The sequence below is a fragment of the Haliotis rubra genome, unplaced genomic scaffold (genome assembly GCF_003918875.1).
Source record: "Haliotis rubra isolate DU_JTF1 unplaced genomic scaffold, ASM391887v1 Scf3, whole genome shotgun sequence".
NCBI lineage: Eukaryota > Metazoa > Mollusca > Gastropoda > Lepetellida > Haliotidae > Haliotis > Haliotis rubra.
The window spans coordinates 5,801,819-5,824,281 of record NW_025766968.1 but is presented as its reverse complement, the minus strand read 5'-3'; the positions used below and the strand labels follow the sequence as shown (position 1 = coordinate 5,824,281).

Here is a 22,463-nt window from a genome sequence, read left to right as displayed (position 1 = left end):
AGTGTCCTCCACCTCCCCATCTAGCCACACCTACACCACCTGTACTAACCTTGACTTTAACATTACATCTTGTACATGGTATACAAACTACAAGCCTATCTAAACTGTGGCCTCCACCTCCCCATCTAGCCACACCTACACCACCTGTACTAACCATGACTTTAACATTACATCTTGTACACTGTATACAAACTACAAAGCCTATCTAAACAGGTGGCCTCCACCTCCCCATCTAGACACACCTACACCACCTGTACTAACCATGACTTTTAACATTACATCTTGTACACTGTATACAAACTACAAGCCTATCTAAACAGTGGCCTCCACCTCCCCATCTAGCCACACCTACACCACCTGTACTAACCATGACTTTAACATTACATCTTGTACACTGTATACAAACTACAAGCCTATCTAAACTGTGGCCTCCACCTCCCCATCTAGCCACACCTACACCACCTGTACTAACCTTGACTTTAACATTACATCTTGTACACTGTATACAAACTACAAGCCTATCTAAACAGTGGCCTCCACCTCCCCATCTAGACACACCTACACCACCTGTACTAACCATGACTTTAACATTACATCTTGTACACTGTATACAAACTACAAGCCTATCTAAACTGTGGCCTCCACCTCCCCATCTAGCCACACCTACACCACCTGTACTAACCATGACTTTAACATTACATCTTGTACATGGTATACAAACTACAAGCCTATCCAAACAGTGGCCTCCACCTCCCCATCTAGACACACCTACACCACCTGTACTAACCATGACTTTAACATTACATCTTGTACACTGTGTACAAACTACAAGCCTATCTAAACTGTGGCCTCCACCTCCCCATCTAGCCACACCTACACCACCTGTACTAACCATGACTTTAACATTACATCTTGTACACTGTATACAAACTACAAGCCTATCTAAACTGTGGCCTCCACCTCCCCATCTAGCCACACCTACACCACCTGTGCTAACCGTGACTTTAACATTACATCTTGTACACTGTATACAAACTACAAGCCTATCCAAACATTGACCTCCACCTCCCCATCTAGCCACACCTACACCACCTGTACTAACCATGACTTTAACATTACATCTTGTACACTGTATGCAAACTACAAGCCTATCCAAACATTGACCTCCACCTCCCCATCTAGCCACACCTACACCACCTGTACTAACCATGACTTTAACATTACATCTTGTACACTGTATACAAACTACAAGCCTATCCAAACATTGACCTCCACCTCCCCATCTAGACACACCTACACCACCTGTACTAACCATGACTTATAACATCTTGTACACTGTATACAAACTACAAGCCTATCTAAGCATTGGCCTCCACCTCCCAATCTAGCCACACCTACACCACCTGTACTAACCATGACTTTAACATTACATCTTGTACACTGTATGCAAACTACAAGCCTATCCAAACACTGGCATCCACCTCCCCATCTAGCCACACCTACACCACCTGTACTAACCATGACTTTAAGATTACATCTTGTACACTGTATGCAAACTACAAGCCTATCCAAACACTGCATCCACCTCCCCATCTAGTGACACCTGACCACTAACCATATTGAAAGTACAGGAATGGGGACCTAGAAATGTTACCGCTGGTAGGGGCAGGTATTAGAGCTAGTAAGAAGAGAAGTAATTACTGAATAGAGCACAATTTCAGGACAGTGATAAGAAAAGGGTTTTAAGCTAGTAGTGACTTACATTCACAAAGCTTATTTGAGAGGAAGCATCCACCTATTTTGAGGTTTTAAATGATCTTACAAGGACAATAAGATGTTGTGTGACTAAATATTGCAGTATGAAAGTAGAATAAAGGTTGAAATTAAAAACACATCCATTCAGAGCAAAATATAGAAAACTGAAAAGTAATCAATTAATGTTAGTAAAACAGATACTTCAGACATACATTAACAGTGTAAATCGGATTACCATACTTATAGCCTGGCCCTCTTACAAACCTTCACCTCCACCTCATCATCCTCATCTCTCTTTCTCTTCCTATCCACCATCTTGTTCAGGGGTCCAGGTCTCCTGCTGGGGACTGGAAGTGACACTCCTTGGTGGCACAGGCTGGTCAGACTGCAGGACACATTGCACTCACTCAGGTTGGTGAAGCTGCTCACTGGGCTGATAGGAAGAGACATGGAGCTTGAGGACAGTAGTGGTCCATCCTGAAAAAGGTCATAGGTGTTATATAACCAGATGTCTTTGTAAACTGTAGCTGAGAGATTCATGTCATCTGGCAAACCTGACATATCTGATTCCAGATATCTGCTAGGTGGGAGGCCATAGTTGAAGCAGGTTGTGCTGGAAGATGGGGAGGGAAGAAGATCATCGAAGAATTCCTCAGAATTCTGGAAAAGGGTAGAAGAGCTGGGGAAGGGGTCAGTAAGACTGGTGGAGCTCAGGCTGGTCAGGCTGGAGCTGGCACTGGCTGGGAGAGACTCATCACTTGGGCTGACAGACCAGATATCTGGATTGACTGATAAAAACGTTGATGTTACATCATTGGTGTCAAAAAATGAATTAAATCTGGGACATTCTGGATAAAGGAAGGAGTCCTGGTTTTCTAGATACTTGCTGATGGGGCTGTCTGGTCTGTTACTACCAAACATGGGTGATCTAGGGGTAGGGCTAGTGGGGCTGATGGACCTAGTGGTGTTGGAGGGGATGGCTGCATCGGTCCAAGTTGTGTGGGGGTAGAGACAGGTACAGCGAGGCTGAAAGTCATCCAGGCTCACCCAACTCTCGTTGGGACACAACATCTTGTGGCTCTGAAGCGTGTTAGGGAATAAGTTTTATAAATTTTAGTACAAGTTACAAGAATAGCGAAGAACATCATACATGTTATTATATATGTTCTTTTATGAACTTCAAATGAATGTTAGTGTATTTCCCTATTATCTGTTTTGGGATATATTTTGAAAACTCTAAGTACAATTTACAAGAAAATCGAAGAGACATGTCTTAAAACATCTGTACAATTAACAAGTTAAAACTGAATTAATTTTTTCACTTTTGTGTTTCTTCATGTGAACGTTATTTCCTGCATGTGTGAGGTTATGAGAGGGACAAATCACAATGTCTACTACAAGTGTGTAAATCAGTTCATGTCAGTTACCTTCACAGTGTATCTCTCTTACTCCAACTCAAGATTATACTAGAGTATTCAACTCCAAACTCAAGTCTCACAAGAGAAATCTGTAAAATAGAATACATGCAATCAGCTGGTGAAATTACCAATGGCACAAATTGAATGAATCTAGTGGCTTTTAAATTACCAAATAGCACAAATTAGAACCTGAATAGTAGATTTCTTTACAGTCTCCCAACCAAAACGAAATCGCACGCACAAAGGGGCCCCAACTTTAGTCAGATTTGTGTATGAATTTATTAATGTTTTACCACTACAACTGATAAAGACAGAGACCATCAAACTGCATTCTATGGAGTCCATTCTGTTTTGGTCCTACATTCATATTTCTCTCATGTAAATTCAAATACCCGTGTGCACAGATACGGTCACAAGCCAGCGTGATCTGCTGGCCTGTCCCTTACCGTACTTATCGTACATTACATAAAATGTCATGTGAAAGTTTAAACTGTTGTGTCATTTAGTCGTTACAATGTGGAGTCATGTATGATTAACAAAAGAGGACATTTTGCCAGTTGTCAAGGATGACCTCCTCTCATGATTAAATTACTAACTAAAGTACATCTGAGACTATTTGAGCCACAGAAAACTCAACCTGTACAGGAAATAAGCTTAACTACCTTACTGCAGTAAGAAGAAAGCGAAGAAACTCAAATATGTCGAAGAAACTTTCAAAAGTGCAGAGGTGTGATAGCAATGATACGCTTCGGTAAACGAAGATTCGTAATGGCCGCTCTTGAACTTGGCAACCGTAACCTTAGCAACGCAGGTAAACAAGTCTATTTTGTAAAGTACATATTAAACAAATGACTGAAACATTCCGGATAACAATAAACCGAATTTCTCCGAAAATGCACATGCTACAGACAGAAAACTTATCTTTCCTATGCGGTAATTGTTAAAAGGGAGCCAACTCTGAAAGGAATCTGAAGTTATCTCCCTTTGCAAAACCGCTAAAACTAGAAAAGACGCGTAGACGTCATCGTCGATAATCTCCAGACTATACGTTACGGTCACTCTACACTATATAGTGGAGAGTGATCGTAACGTATACCCTGGAGATGATCGAGGATGCGTAGACGTATGAATCTGTGAAAGTATCTTGTGAGTTACATGTTTTGCAAGTCAGGCTTGGCTCCAAAGAAAACCCTACACAATCATTCAATATAATCAGATTTGATAAGGGACTTTGTATGTAATCAGGAATGAAAGCATGACCCATATGATTTTCAACCTCCCTATGCGTAAATTAGACAATGGTCTGTCTAAAAATAATTTAAAAAATGAATAAAAACAACAACTACAAATAAACGATCCAACAAGCGAATTAATCACTAAGATTTTATTCACCCGTATCAGACTTACTACCGATCTTGGCCTGACAATTTCCCGAGTTGAGGTGGGGTAGCACAAGCAAGTATTCAAGGTAATGGACAATGGGCACACACATCCAAGAGTGCCCAATGGGGGACACGGCGGTGTTTATCACAGTTCTGGTCGCCTCCAGCGGGCCTGGACCCATCTAAATCTCCGACGATGAAGTACACAAGGTACTGATCTCCATCTAGTTACCCAAGGTCTCTCTGTTCTTGGCCTGTGTGATGACTGTCCGGTCGGTCGGTAACATTTCATCAGGTTAGTTACAGCAACAGGGCTACCCAAAGTTCTAGCAACGTGGACATGAGTGGCTCCCATCAATACTCTTAAAAAATAAATTAAAATATAACATGCCGAGCTGTAGGCTATCCCGAAAGAACCGCATGATGGAGAATCATATGGTAGCCGCGGCGAAACCGGTTTATCATGCGCTATCGCAATCTGGTATCAATTTGAATCTCAATCACACTATTCTTTAGCTGACTGGTACGAAAGCACGTGCAAACTGGAGACGTCAAAGACCAAACCCAGACCTGGACGTCCAAGAAAAACTAGTGCCTGTGACGACAGGGCCTTTAATTCGCTTAGCCAGACGCAATCCAATGACCAGTATGCTGAAGACCTCCGTGAGACAATGGCGAGCGGGCGTCAGACTGTCCACGAATACCGTCCGAAAAGAGGTTAAGAGCTGCAGGATTGCGTGCACGTAGACCAGTCTTTCAGACGTCCATTTCTCACTGACAGACACATGCAAGAACGCCTGGCGTGGTGCAGGTTAAGGCAAAACCACAATCTCCTATACTGGCGCAGAGTCCACTGGTCGGACGAAAGTCGTTACCTTTTGGCACGTCACCGACGGCGCGCAGCCGTGTTCCGGCGCCGCCGCAATGAAGCTTATAACCCGGAAATGATTGAACTAACGGTCCCTTTGGCGATGGCTCAGTGATGGTGTGGGGTTGTGTGTCCTACGACTGCAAGCTGGACCTAATCATTGTACCGGAAACGTTAATCGGACAACGTTATCAACGTGACATCTTGGATGTTGCCGTAATACCCCATTTTGACAATCACACTTGCTAGCAGTCGTCCCCGTTCATGGATGATAACGCCAGGCCTCATCGTGCCAGAGCAGTAGTCGATCATTTAAGGAACAATGCTATTGACACTATTCCATGGCCAACCAAAGCCCGGATCTTAATCCCGCCAGAGCATTTATGGGATTTCTTGGAGGCGCCAAGTGAGAAATGGTGAGATCCTCCTGTGCAGCAGAATATGGATGAACTGCAACAGGCTCTTCTGAAAAGTGGCAGAGAATCCTGATGCTTAGAATCAGACGTCTCATAATAAATAGACGCACAGGCGTTTTCAGCAGTTCATTTCGATATAGTTTGACAGCAATCGTCATGAAGGCAAATCCTATGTTTAAACCTCGTTAATCCAAAATCACAAAATGTGTTTGCAAACGTTTGTCATATAAATGAAAACGGCACATGAAAAGTGCATGCTGAAAACGTTTTCCACGTATTGCACGAGTGCAGAGATCGACTTTAAAAGGCCAGACCAAATTCATCATTTCACTACAAAATTTATGATGTAAACGAAGATAAATGAATGCTACTGACCGAAATATCGCCATTGGACGTTTGGAAGCCAGTCTGAGGTTGCAAGTTACTTCAACGTCCACCACGGCACCATATCTCGATTATGGCATCGATACACCCGCTTCAATTCGACCCAAGATCGTCCCAGAAGTGGAAGACCAAGAGTGACCAGTCCTGCTCAGGACCGATTCATGCGGGTGTTCCACCTACGTCACCGATTTGCTACAGCAACAGACACTGCAGGACAGGTGCCTGATCTTCGAAGCATTTCCGACCAAACCATCAGATATCGTGAAGAGAAGTGGGAATTCGAGCATATAGACCAAAAGTTGGACCTGTCCTGACACGACTACACCGAGAACGACGTGTCCAATGGTACAACGGGGTACAGGCATGGAACCTGTGGAACTGGCGACACGTTTGGTTCAGCGTTGAATCGCGTTTCGCGATCTGACTTCGTTCCTGCAACAACGGGATGGGAAACAACGTGTCTAACGACGTCGACACGAACATTTTGCGCCGTAACAGGTGCCTATCTCACCAATGCAAACGTCAATGTCCTTCCCAGGCAAAGTGGGAATGTTGCTGTGTTGTGACTGTGGCAATATGTTTAAAAAATTTCACGTTTGAAATTTGGTGAATAAATTCACAAGTTAACTTTCAGTTGTTTGTAATGACTGGTCACAGTGATGTAAGTTTACCTAAACTTCGAAATCGCCTGATCTGAACCCGATCGAGCATCTACGGGACGAACTTGACCGACGCGTCCGTAAACGTCATCATCGTTCTCAGACACATGCAGAACTTGCCAACGCGTTGCAGGAGGAATGGCGTAGAATTCCCCAAGCAAACATCCGACGACTTGTACAATCTTTCTAAGGCGGTGTCGAGCAGTGACGGCTGCAATGGTGGTGTAACCAGGTATACTGACCTAAACGTGCATGAGTGAACTGAATTAATGCTGACGATGACAAGACATATGTTCATCAGTCTGTCGAATTTCCTTCATCTATGTTCAAGCTTAATCGACTTATGTACACTTAAATACGTTTCATACATTTTTTACCTGTGCGTTTCTTTTTTGAAGAGTGTATGATATCCCATGGCCTGCTCACATTGTTCGGTGTCGTGACATTTCAGTTGTGTTCTTTTCGTCATTGAGAGTGTCATTAGATTACCCTGATTGCGCCTGTAGTTTCGACTGCCTAAGTTGCACGTGCTTTTCACTCTTTTTCGTTCGTTTTCTTCGAAAAAACCCATGACATGTACGTGTTCCATTTTCTGTATAGATCATGGTTTTGTTTGGATGATGTGTTTCGCTCTGATTTAGTTTAAACTTGTGTTTTCACAATTTTACAGATTCATTCATAAAGTGGTAACAATTTCGCCGTCGGTTTACTATATTTTACATAATTGAAATATAGGTTGCCGCCATATAGCTGGAATATTGCTGAGTGCGGCGTGAAACTAAACTCACTCACTCACTCATACGTTGGTGTATAACATCGCTAAATACTGTCAGATAAGGAAGTTTGGTTTGGTTTCAGCATGTTTACAATATACATGGATTTTGATTGTGGTCAGTTTCACTTACTGAATTATTTTCAATGAATTGAGTCATGAAGGATTGTCTTTATGTGTGTTGTACAGAACCATGATCTAGGCGCACTAGAGATTTTGCTTTCTACCGTTATCATTAATATTACTGCAGATGTATCATAGCTGCTGTAGTTTTAGACCTCATGGGTTTTGTTTGCCCACACGGATGTTCAGTGTGAGAACAGGTGGCTCAGTTGTCTGAGGTCCCATACATGTTTTAGGTTTGTCTGAGACCTCCATCATGGTGGGCCTTTCTCCCACATTAAGCTGACATGCCGTGATATAACTGGAATAGTAATACAGGCGACTTTAAAATTCAACTCACTCACTCACTATACGAGTGAAACTTATTCCTAGTGTTCACCATTGTCTGTGAACATTGATAAAAGCAGTGTAACACATTATCAACGGAAGTAAAAGAAACAGAATCACTCAAATACGTCTGCAGTGATGGCCTCAAGCCATCTTAGCAATATACCATTGCATGTGATCCGATATGGTGTAATATTACGAAATGCACCATAAAATAATATTTCCGTCCATTCACGCACTCATGATAAGTGTTTCGAACCCCTGTCCTCATCATGCCGAGAGACGATACAAGATGATACTTGTTGTCACCTGTCAGGGTATAAAACAAGAACTGGCCAGGTCAGAGTCAGTGTAATGTGTGTGAGTTGAGTATTCATATCAAGGTTAAGAGCCTTGAACCCTACCTTGACCTCAGTATTGACTAGGGCTGGCTATAGAACATAGAGATCGATAATCGTTAACCAAATATCAATCGATTATCGATACATATCGGAGAAGTCTTAACAGTATCCTGAACATAATGGAGAAGCATGATTAAAAACCTAACTTTGTGCATTGTCTGAGTAAATTAAAACTTTATTCTATCACAAAAGTTTATGCACGATAGTATATATGACACTATTTTCATATCGATAATCTTTATTAATTTTTCCTATCGACTATATTTCCAGTTATTGATCTTTTTAGCCAGCCCTAGTGTTGACACAGATGAAATTCTTTCAAGTTTAGACTGAAATTATCGCTAGTTCTTTGTGTTATACGGAAATGCACCTTTTAGGGGTAGTGCTTTGTTTTTGTGATTGGCTTAGCTAATGGATCTAATGAACTAGAATTACAGAAATGTGGAATAAAACGAATTTTTGAAAACTTGGTTTTCCCTCTAACGTTTATAACAATGATCAACGGTCAAATTCTCCGAACCATGTATTGTTCATGTATGTTTAAATATACATTTCACCCATCTGGGATTCGTGGAAAGAAGAAATCATCAGCAATAAATGCTTGGTCTATAAGATTACTATATGGATCGAGTGACTTAGTTGATTGCATGTCATCGTAGTCCAGTGTGATTTGGTGTTCATGATGGCGAACACTGGTCTGGTCAAGCGTGTTAAATTGAATTAAACATCTAGAAATTATATTAATGGTTGATCTCAATGATGTGCATGGACCACAAAGGCTTACAGTGAAAATAGTGCAACTCAAACATATTCATCTTGCTTCATGCTCATAACATCAATCATCTGATTGTCTTATGCTGACTCCTGTCAGACAATTGGGATTCAGGTGGAACAAAGAATTCTTCTTATCAAATTCTCACTGAAATGCCGCTTTTAGCAATATTCCAGCAACATCACGGCGGGGAACACCAGAAATAACACATTGTACCCATGTGGGATTGAGTTTGACGAGCCAACGCTTTTTCCCAGCACCCCACCGCCCCAAATTCAAAGAAAGGAATAAAGCCTGAGTTTAACTTTCCCAGCACACATTTGGTCTGTACCACCCCATTTTCCTACCTGCCTTGGGTAGGACATATTGGTAGCCTGGTGAGGGAAGCATTTCCTCATCACACTGAGGTCCCAGGTTCAAATCCCACATGGACACAAAGTGTGAAGCCCATTCATGGTGTCAGGGTATGAAACTGCCTTGGTTTTGAATGACAACAAAAGACCAAGGTATACTTAAAATATTTATTTCTCTACAAACATGATGGCTGTACAGAATGACCTCTAAACTAAGGAAAAGATAAAAGTAAACTCAAGATATTGTTATTTATTTCATTGGACCACACCTGCTAGGGCTGAATGATATTGTATGCCCAATTGAAACAAAGTTTGTTGCTCAAAGCCATACTCAGCAATTTTAGAGCTATATGATGGTGATCTGTAACTTATCAAGTCTAGACCAGACAATCCGGTGATTGACATCACAAGCAATAATTCAATTTAATAATCTTACAGCTGAATTTGTGTACAAATGTAGTTCCAAAATATATTTTGATTTCCCATGCGCAGTTTCTTTTTGTTTATTTGGTAGCATTGTAGCTGACTATCTTTGCTCGTAACCTTGATCACCTGATTGCCTGATCAGAAGTGGTTACCTAGTGCTGTGTCATACAACAAACAGTTCTTGTTAATACAGGACCAAAGAAAGGATTAAAGCACTTGTTTCACTTTCAGAACACACTTTTGTTATATGCCACCACATTTTCCACTGTCTCAGCCCACATATGCCTTGGGTAGGGCAGAGGGGTAGCCTGGTAGGTGAAGTATTTCCTTGTCACACCAGGACCCAGGTTCAGTTCCCACATGGGTACAATATGTGAACTCCATTTCTGGTGTCACCTGACTTGATATTGCCTTGGTTATGAATGACAACAAAAGACGAAGATGAACTTAAGATATTAGTATTTATTTCTCTGAACAGATTATTTGTTTCTAAAGAATGAAAAAACAAAGGAAAAAGTATAATCAAGATATCAATATTGACTTCTCTGAATCAGATGTATGTTTTCAAAGCACAAATATATTTTTATTCAACAATTAGACTGATACCACCTCATTGATGTTCTGATAATCGTTATAAAAATAGACCATGTTGGCAATTCATTGACCAGTTTTCAGTATCTATCACTGTATATAAACTTCAAGCATAATCCTAACTGTGACCTCCACCTCCCCATCTAGATACACCTACACCACCTGTACTAACCATGACTTTAACATTACATCTTGTACACTGTATACAAACTACAAGCCTATCTAAACTGTGGCCTCCACCTCCCCATCTAGCCACACCTACACCACCTGTACTAACCATGACTTTAACATTACATCTTGTACACTGTATACAAACTACAAGCCTATCCAAACAGTGGCCTCCACCTCCCCATCTAGCCACACCTACACCACCTGTACTAACCATGACTTTAACATTACATCTTGTACACTGTATACAAACTACAAGCCTATCCAAACAGTGGCCTCCACCTCCCCATCTAGCCACACCTACACCACCTGTACTAACCATGACTTTAACATTACATCTTGTACACTGTATACAAACTACAAGCCTATCTAAACTGTGGCCTCCACCTCCCCATCTAGCCACACCTACACCACCTGTACTAACCATGACTTTAACATTACATCTTGTACACTGTATACAAACTACAAGCCTATCTAAACTGTGGCCTCCACCTCCCCATCTAGCCACACCTACACCACCTGTACTAACCATGACTTTAACATTACATCTTGTACACTGTATACAAACTACAAGCCTATCTAAACTGTGGCCTCCACCTCCCCATCTAGCCACACCACCTACACCACCTGTACTAACCATGACTTTTAACATTACATCTTGTACACTGTATACAAACTACAAGCCTATCTAAACTGTGGCCTCCACCTCCCCATCTAGCCACACCTACACCACCTGTACTAACCATGACTTTAACATTACATCTTGTACACTGTATACAAACTACAAGCCTATCTAAACTGTGGCCTCCACCTCCCCATCTAGCCACACCTACACCACCTGTACTAACCATGACTTTAACATTACATCTTGTACACTGTATACAAACTACAAGCCTATCTAAACTGTGGCCTCCACCTCCCCATCTAGCCACACCTACACCACCTGTACTAACCATGACTTTAACATTACATCTTGTACACTGTATACAAACTACAAGCCTATCTAAACAGTGGCCTCCACCTCCCCATCTAGCCACACCTACACCACCTGTACTAACCATGACTTTAACATTACATCTTGTACACTGTATACAAACTACAAGCCTATCTAAACTGTGGCCTCCACCTCCCCATCTAGCCACACCTACACCACCTGTACTAACCATGACTTTAACATTACATCTTGTACACTGTATACAAACTACAAGCCTATCCAAACAGTGGCCTCCACCTCCCCATCTAGCCACACCTACACCACCTGTACTAACCATGACTTTAACATTACATCTTGTACACTGTATACAAACTACAAGCCTATCCAAACTGTGGCCTCCACCTCCCCATCTAGCCACACCTACACCACCTGTACTAACCATGACTTTAACATTACATCTTGTACACTGTATACAAACTACAAGCCTATCCAAACAGTGGCCTCCACCTCCCCATCTAGCCACACCTACACCACCTGTACTAACCATGACTTTAACATTACATCTTGTACACTGTATACAAACTACAAGCCTATCTAAACTGTGGCCTCCACCTCCCCATCTAGCCACACCTACACCACCTGTACTAACCATGACTTTAACATTACATCTTGTACACTGTATACAAACTACAAGCCTATCTAAACTGTGGCCTCCACCTCCCCATCTAGCCACACCTACACCACCTGTACTAACCATGACTTTAACATTACATCTTGTACACTGTATACAAACTACAAGCCTATCTAAACTGTGGCCTCCACCTCCCCATCTAGCCACACCTACACCACCTGTACTAACCATGACTTTAACATTACATCTTGTACACTGTATACAAACTACAAGCCTATCTAAACTGTGGCCTCCACCTCCCCATCTAGCCACACCTACACCACCTGTACTAACCATGACTTTAACATTACATCTTGTACACTGTATACAAACTACAAGCCTATCTAAACTGTGGCCTCCACCTCCCCCATCTAGCCACACCTACACCACCTGTACTAACCATGACTTTAACATTACATCTTGTACACTGTATACAAACTACAAGCCTATCTAAACTGTGGCCTCCACCTCCCCATCTAGCCACACCTACACCACCTGTACTAACCATGACTTTTAACATTACATCTTGTACACTGTATACAAACTACAAGCCTATCCAAACTGTGGCCTCCACCTCCCCATCTAGCCACACCTACACCACCTGTACTAACCATGACTTTAACATTACATCTTGTACACTGTATACAAACTACAAGCCTATCCAAACAGTGGCCTCCACCTCCCCATCTAGCCACACCTACACCACCTGTACTAACCATGACTTTAACATTACATCTTGTACACTGTATACAAACTACAAGCCTATCCAAACTGTGGCCTCCACCTCCCCATCTAGCCACACCTACACCACCTGTACTAACCATGACTTTAACATTACATCTTGTACACTGTATACAAACTACAAGCCTATCTAAACTGTGGCCTCCACCTCCCCATCTAGCCACACCTACACCACCTGTACTAACCATGACTTTAACATTACATCTTGTACACTGTATACAAACTACAAGCCTATCTAAACTGTGGCCTCCACCTCCCCATCTAGCCACACCTACACCACCTGTACTAACCATGACTTTAACATTACATCTTGTACACTGTATACAAACTACAAGCCTATCCAAACAGTGGCCTCCACCTCCCCATCTAGCCACACCTACACCTACACCACCTGTACTAACCATGACTTTAACATTACATCTTGTACACTGTATACAAACTACAAGCCTATCCAAACAGTGGCCTCCACCTCCCATCTAGCCACACCTACACCACCTGTACTAACCATGACTTTAACATTACATCTTGTACACTGTATACAAACTACAAGCCTATCCAAACAGTGGCCTCCACCTCCCCATCTAGCCACACCTACACCACCTGTACTAACCATGACTTTAACATTACATCTTGTACACTGTATACAAACTACAAGCCTATCCAAACAGTGGCCTCCACCTCCCCATCTAGCCACACCTACACCACCTGTACTAACCATGACTTTTAACATTACATCTTGTACACTGTATACAAACTACAAGCCTATCCAAACAGTGGCCTCCACCTCCCCATCTAGCCACACCTACACCACCTGTACTAACCATGACTTTAACATTACATCTTGTACACTGTATACAAACTACAAGCCTATCCAAACTGTGGCCTCCACCTCCCCATCTAGCCACACCTACACCACCTGTACTAACCATGACTTTAACATTACATCTTGTACACTGTATACAAACTACAAGCCTATCCAAACACTGGCATCCACCTCCCCATCTAGTGACACCTGACCACTAACCATATTGAAAGTACAGGAATGGGGACCTAGAAATGTTACCGCTGGTAGGGGCAGGTATTAGAGCTAGTAAGAAGAGAAGTAATTACTGAATAGAGCACAATTTCAGGACAGTGATAAGAAAAGGGTTTTAAGCTAGTAGTGACTTACATTCACAAAGCTTATTTGAGAGGAAGCATCCACCTATTTTGAAATGGGTTTTAAATGATCTTACAAGGACAATAAGATGTTGTGTGACTAAATATTGCAGCATGAAAGTAGAATAAAGGTTGAAATTAAAAACACATCCATTCAGAGCAAAATATAGAAAACTGAAAAGTAATCAATTAATGTTAGTAAAACAGATATTTCAGACATACATTAACAGTGTAAATCTGACTACCATACTTATAGCCTGGCCCTCTTACAAACCTTCACCTCCATCCTCATCTCTCTTTCTCTTCCTATCCACCATCTTGTTCAGGGGTCCAGGTCTCCTGCTGGGGACTGGAAGTGACACTCCTTGGTGGCACAGGCTGGTCAGACTGCAGGACACATTGCACTCACTCAGGTTGGTGAAGCTGCTCACTGGGCTGATAGGAAGAGACATGGAGCTTGAGGACAGTAGTGGTCCATCCTGAAAAAGGTCATAGGTGTTATATAACCAGATGTCTTTGTAAACTGTAGCTGAGAGATTCATGTCATCTGGCAAACCTGACATATCTGATTCCAGATATCTGCTAGGTGGGAGGCCATAGTTGAAGCAGGTTGTGCTGGAAGATGGGGAGGGAAGAAGATCATCGAAGAATTCCTCAGAATTCTGGAAAAGGGTAGAAGAGCTGGGGAAGGGGTCAGTAAGACTGGTGGAGCTCAGGCTGGTCAGGCTGGAGCTGGCACTGGCTGGGAGAGACTCATCACTGGGGCTTGCAGACCAGATATCTGGATTGACTGATAAAAACGTTGATGTTACATCATTGGTGTCAAAAAATGAATTAAATCTGGGACATTCTGGATAAAGGAAGGAGTCCTGGTTTTCTAGATACTTGCTGATGGGGCTGTCTGGTCTGTTACTACCAAACATGGGTGATCTAGGGGTGGGGCTGATGGACCTAGTGGTGTTGGAGGGGATGGCTGCATCGGTCCAAGTTGTGTGGGGGTAGAGACAGGTACAGCGAGGCTGAAAGTCATCCAGGCTCACCCAACTCTCGTTGGGACACAACATCTTGTGGCTCTGAAGTGTGTTAGGGGGATATAAATTTTAGTTTACAAGAAAGCGAAGAACTCAAGTACAATTTACAAGAAAAACGTTAGTGAGACATGTCTTTGAAAACATACAATTTACAAGAAAATCGAAGAGACATGTCTTAAAACATCTGTACAATTAACAAGTTAAAACTGAATTAATTTTTTCACTTTTGTGTTTCTTCATGTGAACGTTATTTTTGCATGTGTGAGGTTATGAGAGGGACAAATCACAATGTCTACTACAAGTGTGTAAATCAGTTCATGTCAGTTACCTTCACAGTGTATCTCTCTTACTCCAACTCAAGATTATACTAGAGTATTCAACTCCAAACTCAAGTCTCACAAGAGAAATCTGTAAAATAGAATACATGCAAGTATGATCATGTATGAACTGATCTACACTGTATACAAACTACAAGCCTATCTAAACTGTGGCCTCCACCTCCCCATCTAGCCACACCTACACCACCTATACTAACCATGACTTGAACATTACATCTTGTACACTGTATACAAACTACAAGCCTATCCAAACAGTGGCCTCCACCTCCCCATCTAGCCACACCTACACCACCTGTGCTAGCCGTGAATATTTGTCTACATATTGGGGTCCAATGGAACATTGGTCTCTTTCATGCACAGATTGTACTATTAAAAAAGTGCTATTAATGTTTCTGTCTATCAGTATCACTTTTTGACAACATAACATGTACTTCATTTATAACACTGATTTATAACTGTACTTTAATGTATTCTGTAACCTGTATAGTGAACTATACCATGGAGTTCATGCCATATTTACCTTACCAGATTTACAATTATAAGGATTCACCTATTGTATTATTTTTATCATTTTGTACAGTTTGATTAGGGCTTTCAGTTTATATCATGTGTTTACCACTAACTAGACTTGTAGTACAGGAATGGGGCCTAGAAATGTTACCGCTGGTAGGGGCAGGAATTTGAGCTAGTAAGAAGAGAAGTAATTACTGAATAGAGCACAATTTCAGGACAGTGATAAGAAAAGGGTTTCAAGTTACTAGTGACTTACATTCACAAAGCTTATTTGAGAGGAAGCATCCACCTATTTTGAGGATTTAAATGATCTTACAAGGACAATAAGATGTTGAGTGACTAAATATTGCAGTATCAAAGTAGAATAAAGGTTGAAATTAAAACACATCCATTCAGAGCAATATATAGAAAACTGTAAAGTAATCAATTAATGTTAGTAAAACAGATATTTCAGACATACATTAACAGTGTAAATCTGACTACCATACTTATAGCCTGGTCCTCTTACAAACCTTCACCTCCACCTCATCATCCTCATCTCTCTTTCTCTTCCTATCCACCATCTTGTTCAGGGGTCCAGGTCTCCTGCTGGGGACTGGAAGTGACACTCCTTGGTGGCACAGGCTGGTCAGACTGCAGGACACATTGCACTCACTCAGGTTGGTGAAGCTGCTCACTGGGCTGACAGGAAGAGACATGGAGCTTGAGGTCAGTAGTGGTCCATCCTGAAAAAGGTCATAGGTGTTACAGAACCAGATGTCTTTGTAAACTGTAGCTGAGAGGTTCATGTCATCTGGCAAACCTGACATATCTGATTCCAGATATCTGTTAGGTGTGAGGCCATAGTTGAAGCAGGTTGTGCTGGAAGATGGGGAGGGAAGAAGATCATCGAAGAATTCCTCAGAATTCTGGAAAAGGGTAGAAGAGCTGGGGAAGGGGTCAGTAAGACTGGTGGAGCTCAGGCTGGTCAGGCTGGAGCTGGTGCTGGCTGGGAGAGACTCATCACTGGGGCTTGCAGACCAGATATCTGGATTTATTGATAGAAATGTTGATGTTACATCATTGGTGTCAAAAAATGAATTAAATCTGGGACATTCTGGATAAAGGAAGGAGTCCTGGTTTTCTAGATACTTGCTGATGGGGCTGTCTGGGCTGTTACTACCAAACATGGATGATCTAGGGGTGGGGCTAGTGGGGTTTGTGGACCTAGTGGTGTTGGAGGGGATGGCTGCATCGGTCCAAGTTGTGTGGGGGTAGAGACAGGTACAGCGAGGCTGAAAGTCATCCAGGCTCACCCAACTCTCGTTGGGACACAACATCTTGTTGTTCTGAAGTGTATTAGGGATGTATTTTGAAACACTAAGTACAATTTACAAGAAAAACGAGGAGACATGTCTTAAAACATACAAGTACAATGAACAAGATAGACAAGACCAATAGAAATGATTTGTTTTTCTTTTTTCATTTTAGTTTCTTCATGTGAATGTTATTGTCTGCATGTGTGAGTTTTTGAGTGGCACAATGTCTACTACAAGTGCGTAAATCAGTTCATGTCAGTTACCTTCACAGTTTATCTCTCTTGCACCAACTCAAGATTATACTAGAGTATTCAACTCCAAACTGAAGTCTCACAAGAGAAATCTGTAAGATAAAATACATGCAAGTATGATCATGTTTGAACTGAACTGAAGTAGTAGAAATTAGAAACTGATTCAAGCCTTTCATTACGTTGTGACTGACCGTTTCCCAAACAAGAGAAAATGCATAGGTTCACGTGATGCAGAAATGTGCAGCCAGTAGGCACAAATGGATGCAGAAAAAGAAAAAGGCGCACAGTAATGTTTGCTGCACCAAATTCGGAACAAGGAATGAAACGTCTCTGCTATAATCATAGTTATTGTATCTTATAGAGTACTGTACTACTTAAGTACTTTACATGACCATCATAGTACTCGTTAGGACCCTTGAAATTAGTGATTGAGGATCACGTGTATGTCTAGTTTTGTACAACAAAGTAAATCCCTGGCAACCAGACCTACAAAGATGCCCAAACATAGTCAGACCCGTGTTGTTTGACACTAACGAACCAGTTGTACAAGAATATAATATATATTATTGTACTACGACAGATAATGATAGAGACAATCAAACTACATTCTGTCAAAGACGCATATACGTGAATATTCGTCCTTGATTCTATGGAGCCCATTCTGATTTGGTCCTACATTCATACTTCTTCTCGTATAGATTCAAACAACAGTGTGCAACCCTTAACAGTTTGCGGTCACAAACCAGAGTGGTCTGCAGGTTTAGGGTTAGGGATAGCGTTAGAGTTAGATAGACGTGACATTAACAATATGGTTGGTATGTATCCGGTATTCTGTAAGTGTACAATGTCATTAGTCGTTACAATGTAGAGTCATGTATGGTCTAGAAGGATATTTGGCTATTTTTTCTGTTGTCAAGCGTGAACTCATGTTTAAATTCCGTACAAAAGCAAATTTGATAAATATCTGGGCAACCAAACACTATATTTTTAAAGGAAATAGGTTTAATTACCTTACTGTAGTAAGAAGAAAGCAAGAAAACTCGAATATGTCGAAAACACTTTCAAAAGAGCATAGGAGTGATAGCAATGTTACGCTTCGGAAAACGAAGATTCGTAATGGCCGGGCTTGAACTTGGCAACCGTTGCCTTAGCAACGCCGGTAAACAAGTTTATTTTTAAAGATACATCTAGTGTAAATTCAAAATATTCTGGATAATAACTGCACTCCAACAATGCACATGTTAAAAATAGAAAACGTTGCTTTCCTAACGATAATTGTTAAAAGGGAGCCTACTCTGAAAGGTATTTGAAGTTATCTCCCTTTGCAAAACCGAAAAAACCCAAACCCTCTTATATTAGATGTATATAACCGTGAGCGTATATGCGTATATCCGAGGATATATTTAGAGTTAAATGTTTAGCAAGTCAGATTCGGCTCCAGCCATCCAAATTTAAATCAAATCAAATAAAATTTGAAAAAATATATAAAACAAGCCACTGCTTCTTCCACATTTGCCCTAGAGTCAAAAGGAAATTGGAATCTCCGGGAAGTTTGTTGGAAGAAACGTGTTTTATGAGGACAAACGTCTTTTGCAAGAGGTAGTTTTGTCACTTTGTGCCAACTGTAATGAATTCATGTCCAGTTCATTAAGACAGTTTTTACATCATCCTGTACATCCAGCTGTTAGCCAGTGACCGGGGACGCCCAGTTTCAGCCAACAGATACCGGTAAACTAGTCCCACGACACGGAGGTTGAATTTACACGATAAAAGAAGCATGTCAGCCTCGGGTTAATGCCAACTTCTGCCGTGCCGCAATTTGCTGTGCAGAGGATTTGGGCACGCTGATACCTAACAAGAGGGGTTCGAATCCTGGTTTGCCCTGAATGTGTTTCTAGATTTGTCACATCAACCATGGGGGTAGCCTAGTGGTTAAAGCGTTTACGCCGAAGACACGGGTTCGATTCCCCACATGAGTACAATGTGTGAAGTCCATTTCCGGTGTCCCCGCCGTGATATTGCTGGAATAATGCTAAAAGCGGCGTAAAACCCAATTCACTCACTCACTTGTTTCAACTTCCAACAAGACAATTTCACATAGCCTTCCTTACGTGACAGGCTCCGCGTGTCAGACAAACGTTTATTTGAGTTTAGAACAAATCAGAAGAAATTTCGGAGTTTTCCTTCAATGAAATGTACAACAGCAAACTGACACGTTTAACATTTCGAATTTTACCCCGGCCATTAGACTAACAACTAGTCTCTGAAATGAACATATTTTACAGAAAAAAGCTCATTGTAAAAACAAATAAAATATAATGAAAAGGAGCCCTCAGACTTTCTTCCTGAAGCTGTGGAAATCTAGACTTGCCACATTTTCTAGACTTGCGTGGGCTTTCTTGGAAATATTTGCTTCATGACAGACGACACGACCATGTTCACGTTTGCACGAAATGGCGTGTCATGAAATTCATAACACGTTGTGAATATAATTATCATTTTCTAAATCTATATACAATCATACGACGGAATATCCCCTACTTGTTTTAGTTGAATATTTCATAACATATCTCAAAACAATATTTATAATGAGACTTCATCGTGTTACCTACGTCCTATAACGACCCAACAAACAATTGGCAAAATACCAATTCAGGACGCCATGAAATTTTGCAAATATTTTCAAAGTGTAAAATTAGGGATGTGTTATTGTAACTCCCCGTTCTTTAGAAATAATAGGCCTCGTCCATATTACGGTTCATTGTAGAGTTACTCGGGCACTGTCCTCTACTCTTTCCTGTCATCAGAGACGGGGACACTGATATGGTATCTATTGTGAGAGTGGGAATCGTGTTCGCTGCATGTGACCTGAATTCTACACCAAATACGTTCTGCGTACAACACATCGCATGAGAAATCAAGAGAAATCTCTACTAGGATATTTTCGTGAAACCATGTATACATTTAATAATATTGTATTATTAATAATTTTAAATGTACAATTGTTTTTGAATACCAGCTAAACCTCATGTCTGCTAAAGCCGATTTTAAATGCTGCTTGCGATTGGAAATATGTTATGAGTAAATATTCAACGCCTATTATAATCAGATAAACCAGGGGTTCGATTCCCCACACGGGTTCAATGTGTGAAGCCCATTTCGGGTGTCCTCTGCCGTAACATTGCTGGAATATTGCTAAGAGCGGCATAAAACTAAACTCACTCGCTCATAACCAGGCAAGCTAGTGACTGATGGCATGAGCAGCGACTAACGCTTCACTGTGAGAATACTGATTCACCGCTACATGCGTAATGCACGTGAAAACGTGTAAGGGGCAAATATGCAGCTCATATTTAACCGTCGCCTATATATTACTCATGCTATATTACATATGGTAGCGTGTGGTTAATATCAGGCATCCATCGTCCACATTAAGTCTAATGCTGTTCCCTATATGTTGACGAACTATTTACTCGACCTTGTATGTATTTCTTACGGTTGCCAACGATGGGGCAGGCTAGTCTCGCCTTTCCTCAAACACCTGGCATAATCACTGTCGGATAGTTATTCCTAAATATGCGCTTATAATATAGGCCGAATGGTACAAGGCACTCTGCTTTCAGTTGATATCGCTAACGAGCTAAGCTAAACATGCTCAATAAAATAGTGTGTGTTAAGTCCGAGAAATATGTATACCATGGCTTCAAGATGGGACTAACTGGATCGGGTGGTCAGGCTCACTAACTTGGTTGACACATGTCATCGTATTCCATTAGAGTAGATCGATGCTCATGATATCAATCACTGGATTGTCTTGTCCCGACTCGAATATTTACAAACCGCCGTCATTTAGCTGGATTATTGTGGAGTGCGACGTTGAACAACAAACAAATAAACAAACTGAATTTGTATGGATTTTCAGCTTCTTTTCGACCTTGTCTTCGCGTTCAGTGGCTTGGAAAATTAACATAGAGAAAAACTGCACATCAATATTCATGATTTTGTGACTGAGCTATGGTATGGTCCATCAAAGTGGTGCATTACTCAGATATACACAGAGAACTTAATTATGCACCCCTGTACTTTTGCAATGATAGGTTTTCAACACGTACATAAAACTTCTTGTGGTGACCACGATGGAAAATCATGAGTTTTTCTGACCCGTATTACCCTTTGACTCATAAAAAACGACAAAATGGCTCTGGAATGTTTAATGTTGAATTTATTGGTGAATGTGAACATTCAAAATGTAATTTTGCGTGTCTTACACGATTCAAGGTCAATACCGAGTGCAACCTCCATGTGACTGTATGGCAGCCAGCATACTCTTCTTCATACACCCTGTCTGCCTCCTGATCCTCTGAAGGGGCAGCCTACGCCATTCCTCGGGCCAGGTTCTGTACAGGAAGACAGCCTAATTGCACACGACGACCAATCATGTCCCAGATATCCTCCAAAGGGTTAATATCGCGGCTCATTCAATCGTGAGATATGTCAGGGGGTGCTTAACTAAGTTCTTTGTGTATAGTTCGTTACACTTTAGCGAGTGTGCTTCAAAAGTATATGCATATAATGTTTCAGTTTATTTATTTGCTTATTTATAAATTACATGAGACCTCAACTAAATGTTACTATAAAATAAAGGTCATTAGAAGTCTTACTTGGTATCAATAGGTAAATATCTACATGTATACTGATTCTTTTTTGCATACCT

At 41.3% G+C, this 22,463-nt stretch overlaps 2 protein-coding genes across 6 annotated transcripts; both read right to left on the bottom strand.

Annotated features, from left to right (window-relative positions):
- Positions 1–1,586: 1,586 nt before the first annotated feature.
- Positions 1,587–15,790, bottom strand: LOC124282468. Of its 4 annotated transcripts, none has more exons than XM_046718475.1 (3): positions 15,678–15,790; positions 15,270–15,391; positions 1,587–2,713 (listed from the first exon to the last, which is right to left on the bottom strand). In XM_046718475.1, exons 2-3 carry the CDS (start codon positions 15,380–15,382, stop codon positions 1,996–1,998), a joined length of 831 nt encoding a protein of 276 aa, XP_046574431.1. In that variant the 5' UTR covers positions 15,383–15,391; positions 15,678–15,790; the 3' UTR covers positions 1,587–1,995. The 4 variants fall into 4 exon arrangements, with proteins under 4 accessions (XP_046574431.1, XP_046574430.1, XP_046574428.1 ...); XM_046718474.1 differs by lacking the exons at positions 15,270–15,391; positions 15,678–15,790 and adding exons at positions 3,183–3,262; positions 3,836–4,146 and having other exon boundaries at positions 1,587–2,835; XM_046718472.1 differs by lacking the exons at positions 15,270–15,391; positions 15,678–15,790 and adding an exon at positions 3,836–4,146 and having other exon boundaries at positions 1,587–3,262.
- Positions 15,791–15,953: 163 nt separating this feature from the next.
- Positions 15,954–17,821, bottom strand: LOC124282545. 2 transcript variants are annotated; one of them, XM_046718554.1, is made up of 3 exons: positions 17,762–17,821; positions 17,407–17,528; positions 15,954–17,343 (listed from the first exon to the last, which is right to left on the bottom strand). In XM_046718554.1, exons 2-3 carry the CDS (start codon positions 17,517–17,519, stop codon positions 16,689–16,691), a joined length of 768 nt encoding a protein of 255 aa, XP_046574510.1. In that variant the 5' UTR covers positions 17,520–17,528; positions 17,762–17,821; the 3' UTR covers positions 15,954–16,688. The 2 variants fall into 2 exon arrangements, with proteins under 2 accessions (XP_046574510.1, XP_046574509.1); XM_046718553.1 differs by lacking the exon at positions 17,762–17,821 and having other exon boundaries at positions 17,407–17,630.
- Positions 17,822–22,463: the final 4,642 nt, after the last annotated feature.

Coding starts and splice junctions, on each gene's coding strand:
- LOC124282468 (XM_046718475.1), bottom strand. CDS start 15,382: ATGTTGTGTCCCAACGAGAGTTGGGTGAGCCTGGATGACTTTCAGCCT. Junction 2,714..15,269: donor ATCCCCTCCAACACCACTAG/GTCCATCAGCCC, acceptor CAACACCACTAG/GTCCATCAGCCCCACTAGCC.
- LOC124282545 (XM_046718554.1), bottom strand. CDS start 17,519: ATGTTGTGTCCCAACGAGAGTTGGGTGAGCCTGGATGACTTTCAGCCT. Junction 17,344..17,406: donor ATCCCCTCCAACACCACTAG/GTCCACAAACCC, acceptor CAGCCCAGACAG/CCCCATCAGCAAGTATCTAG.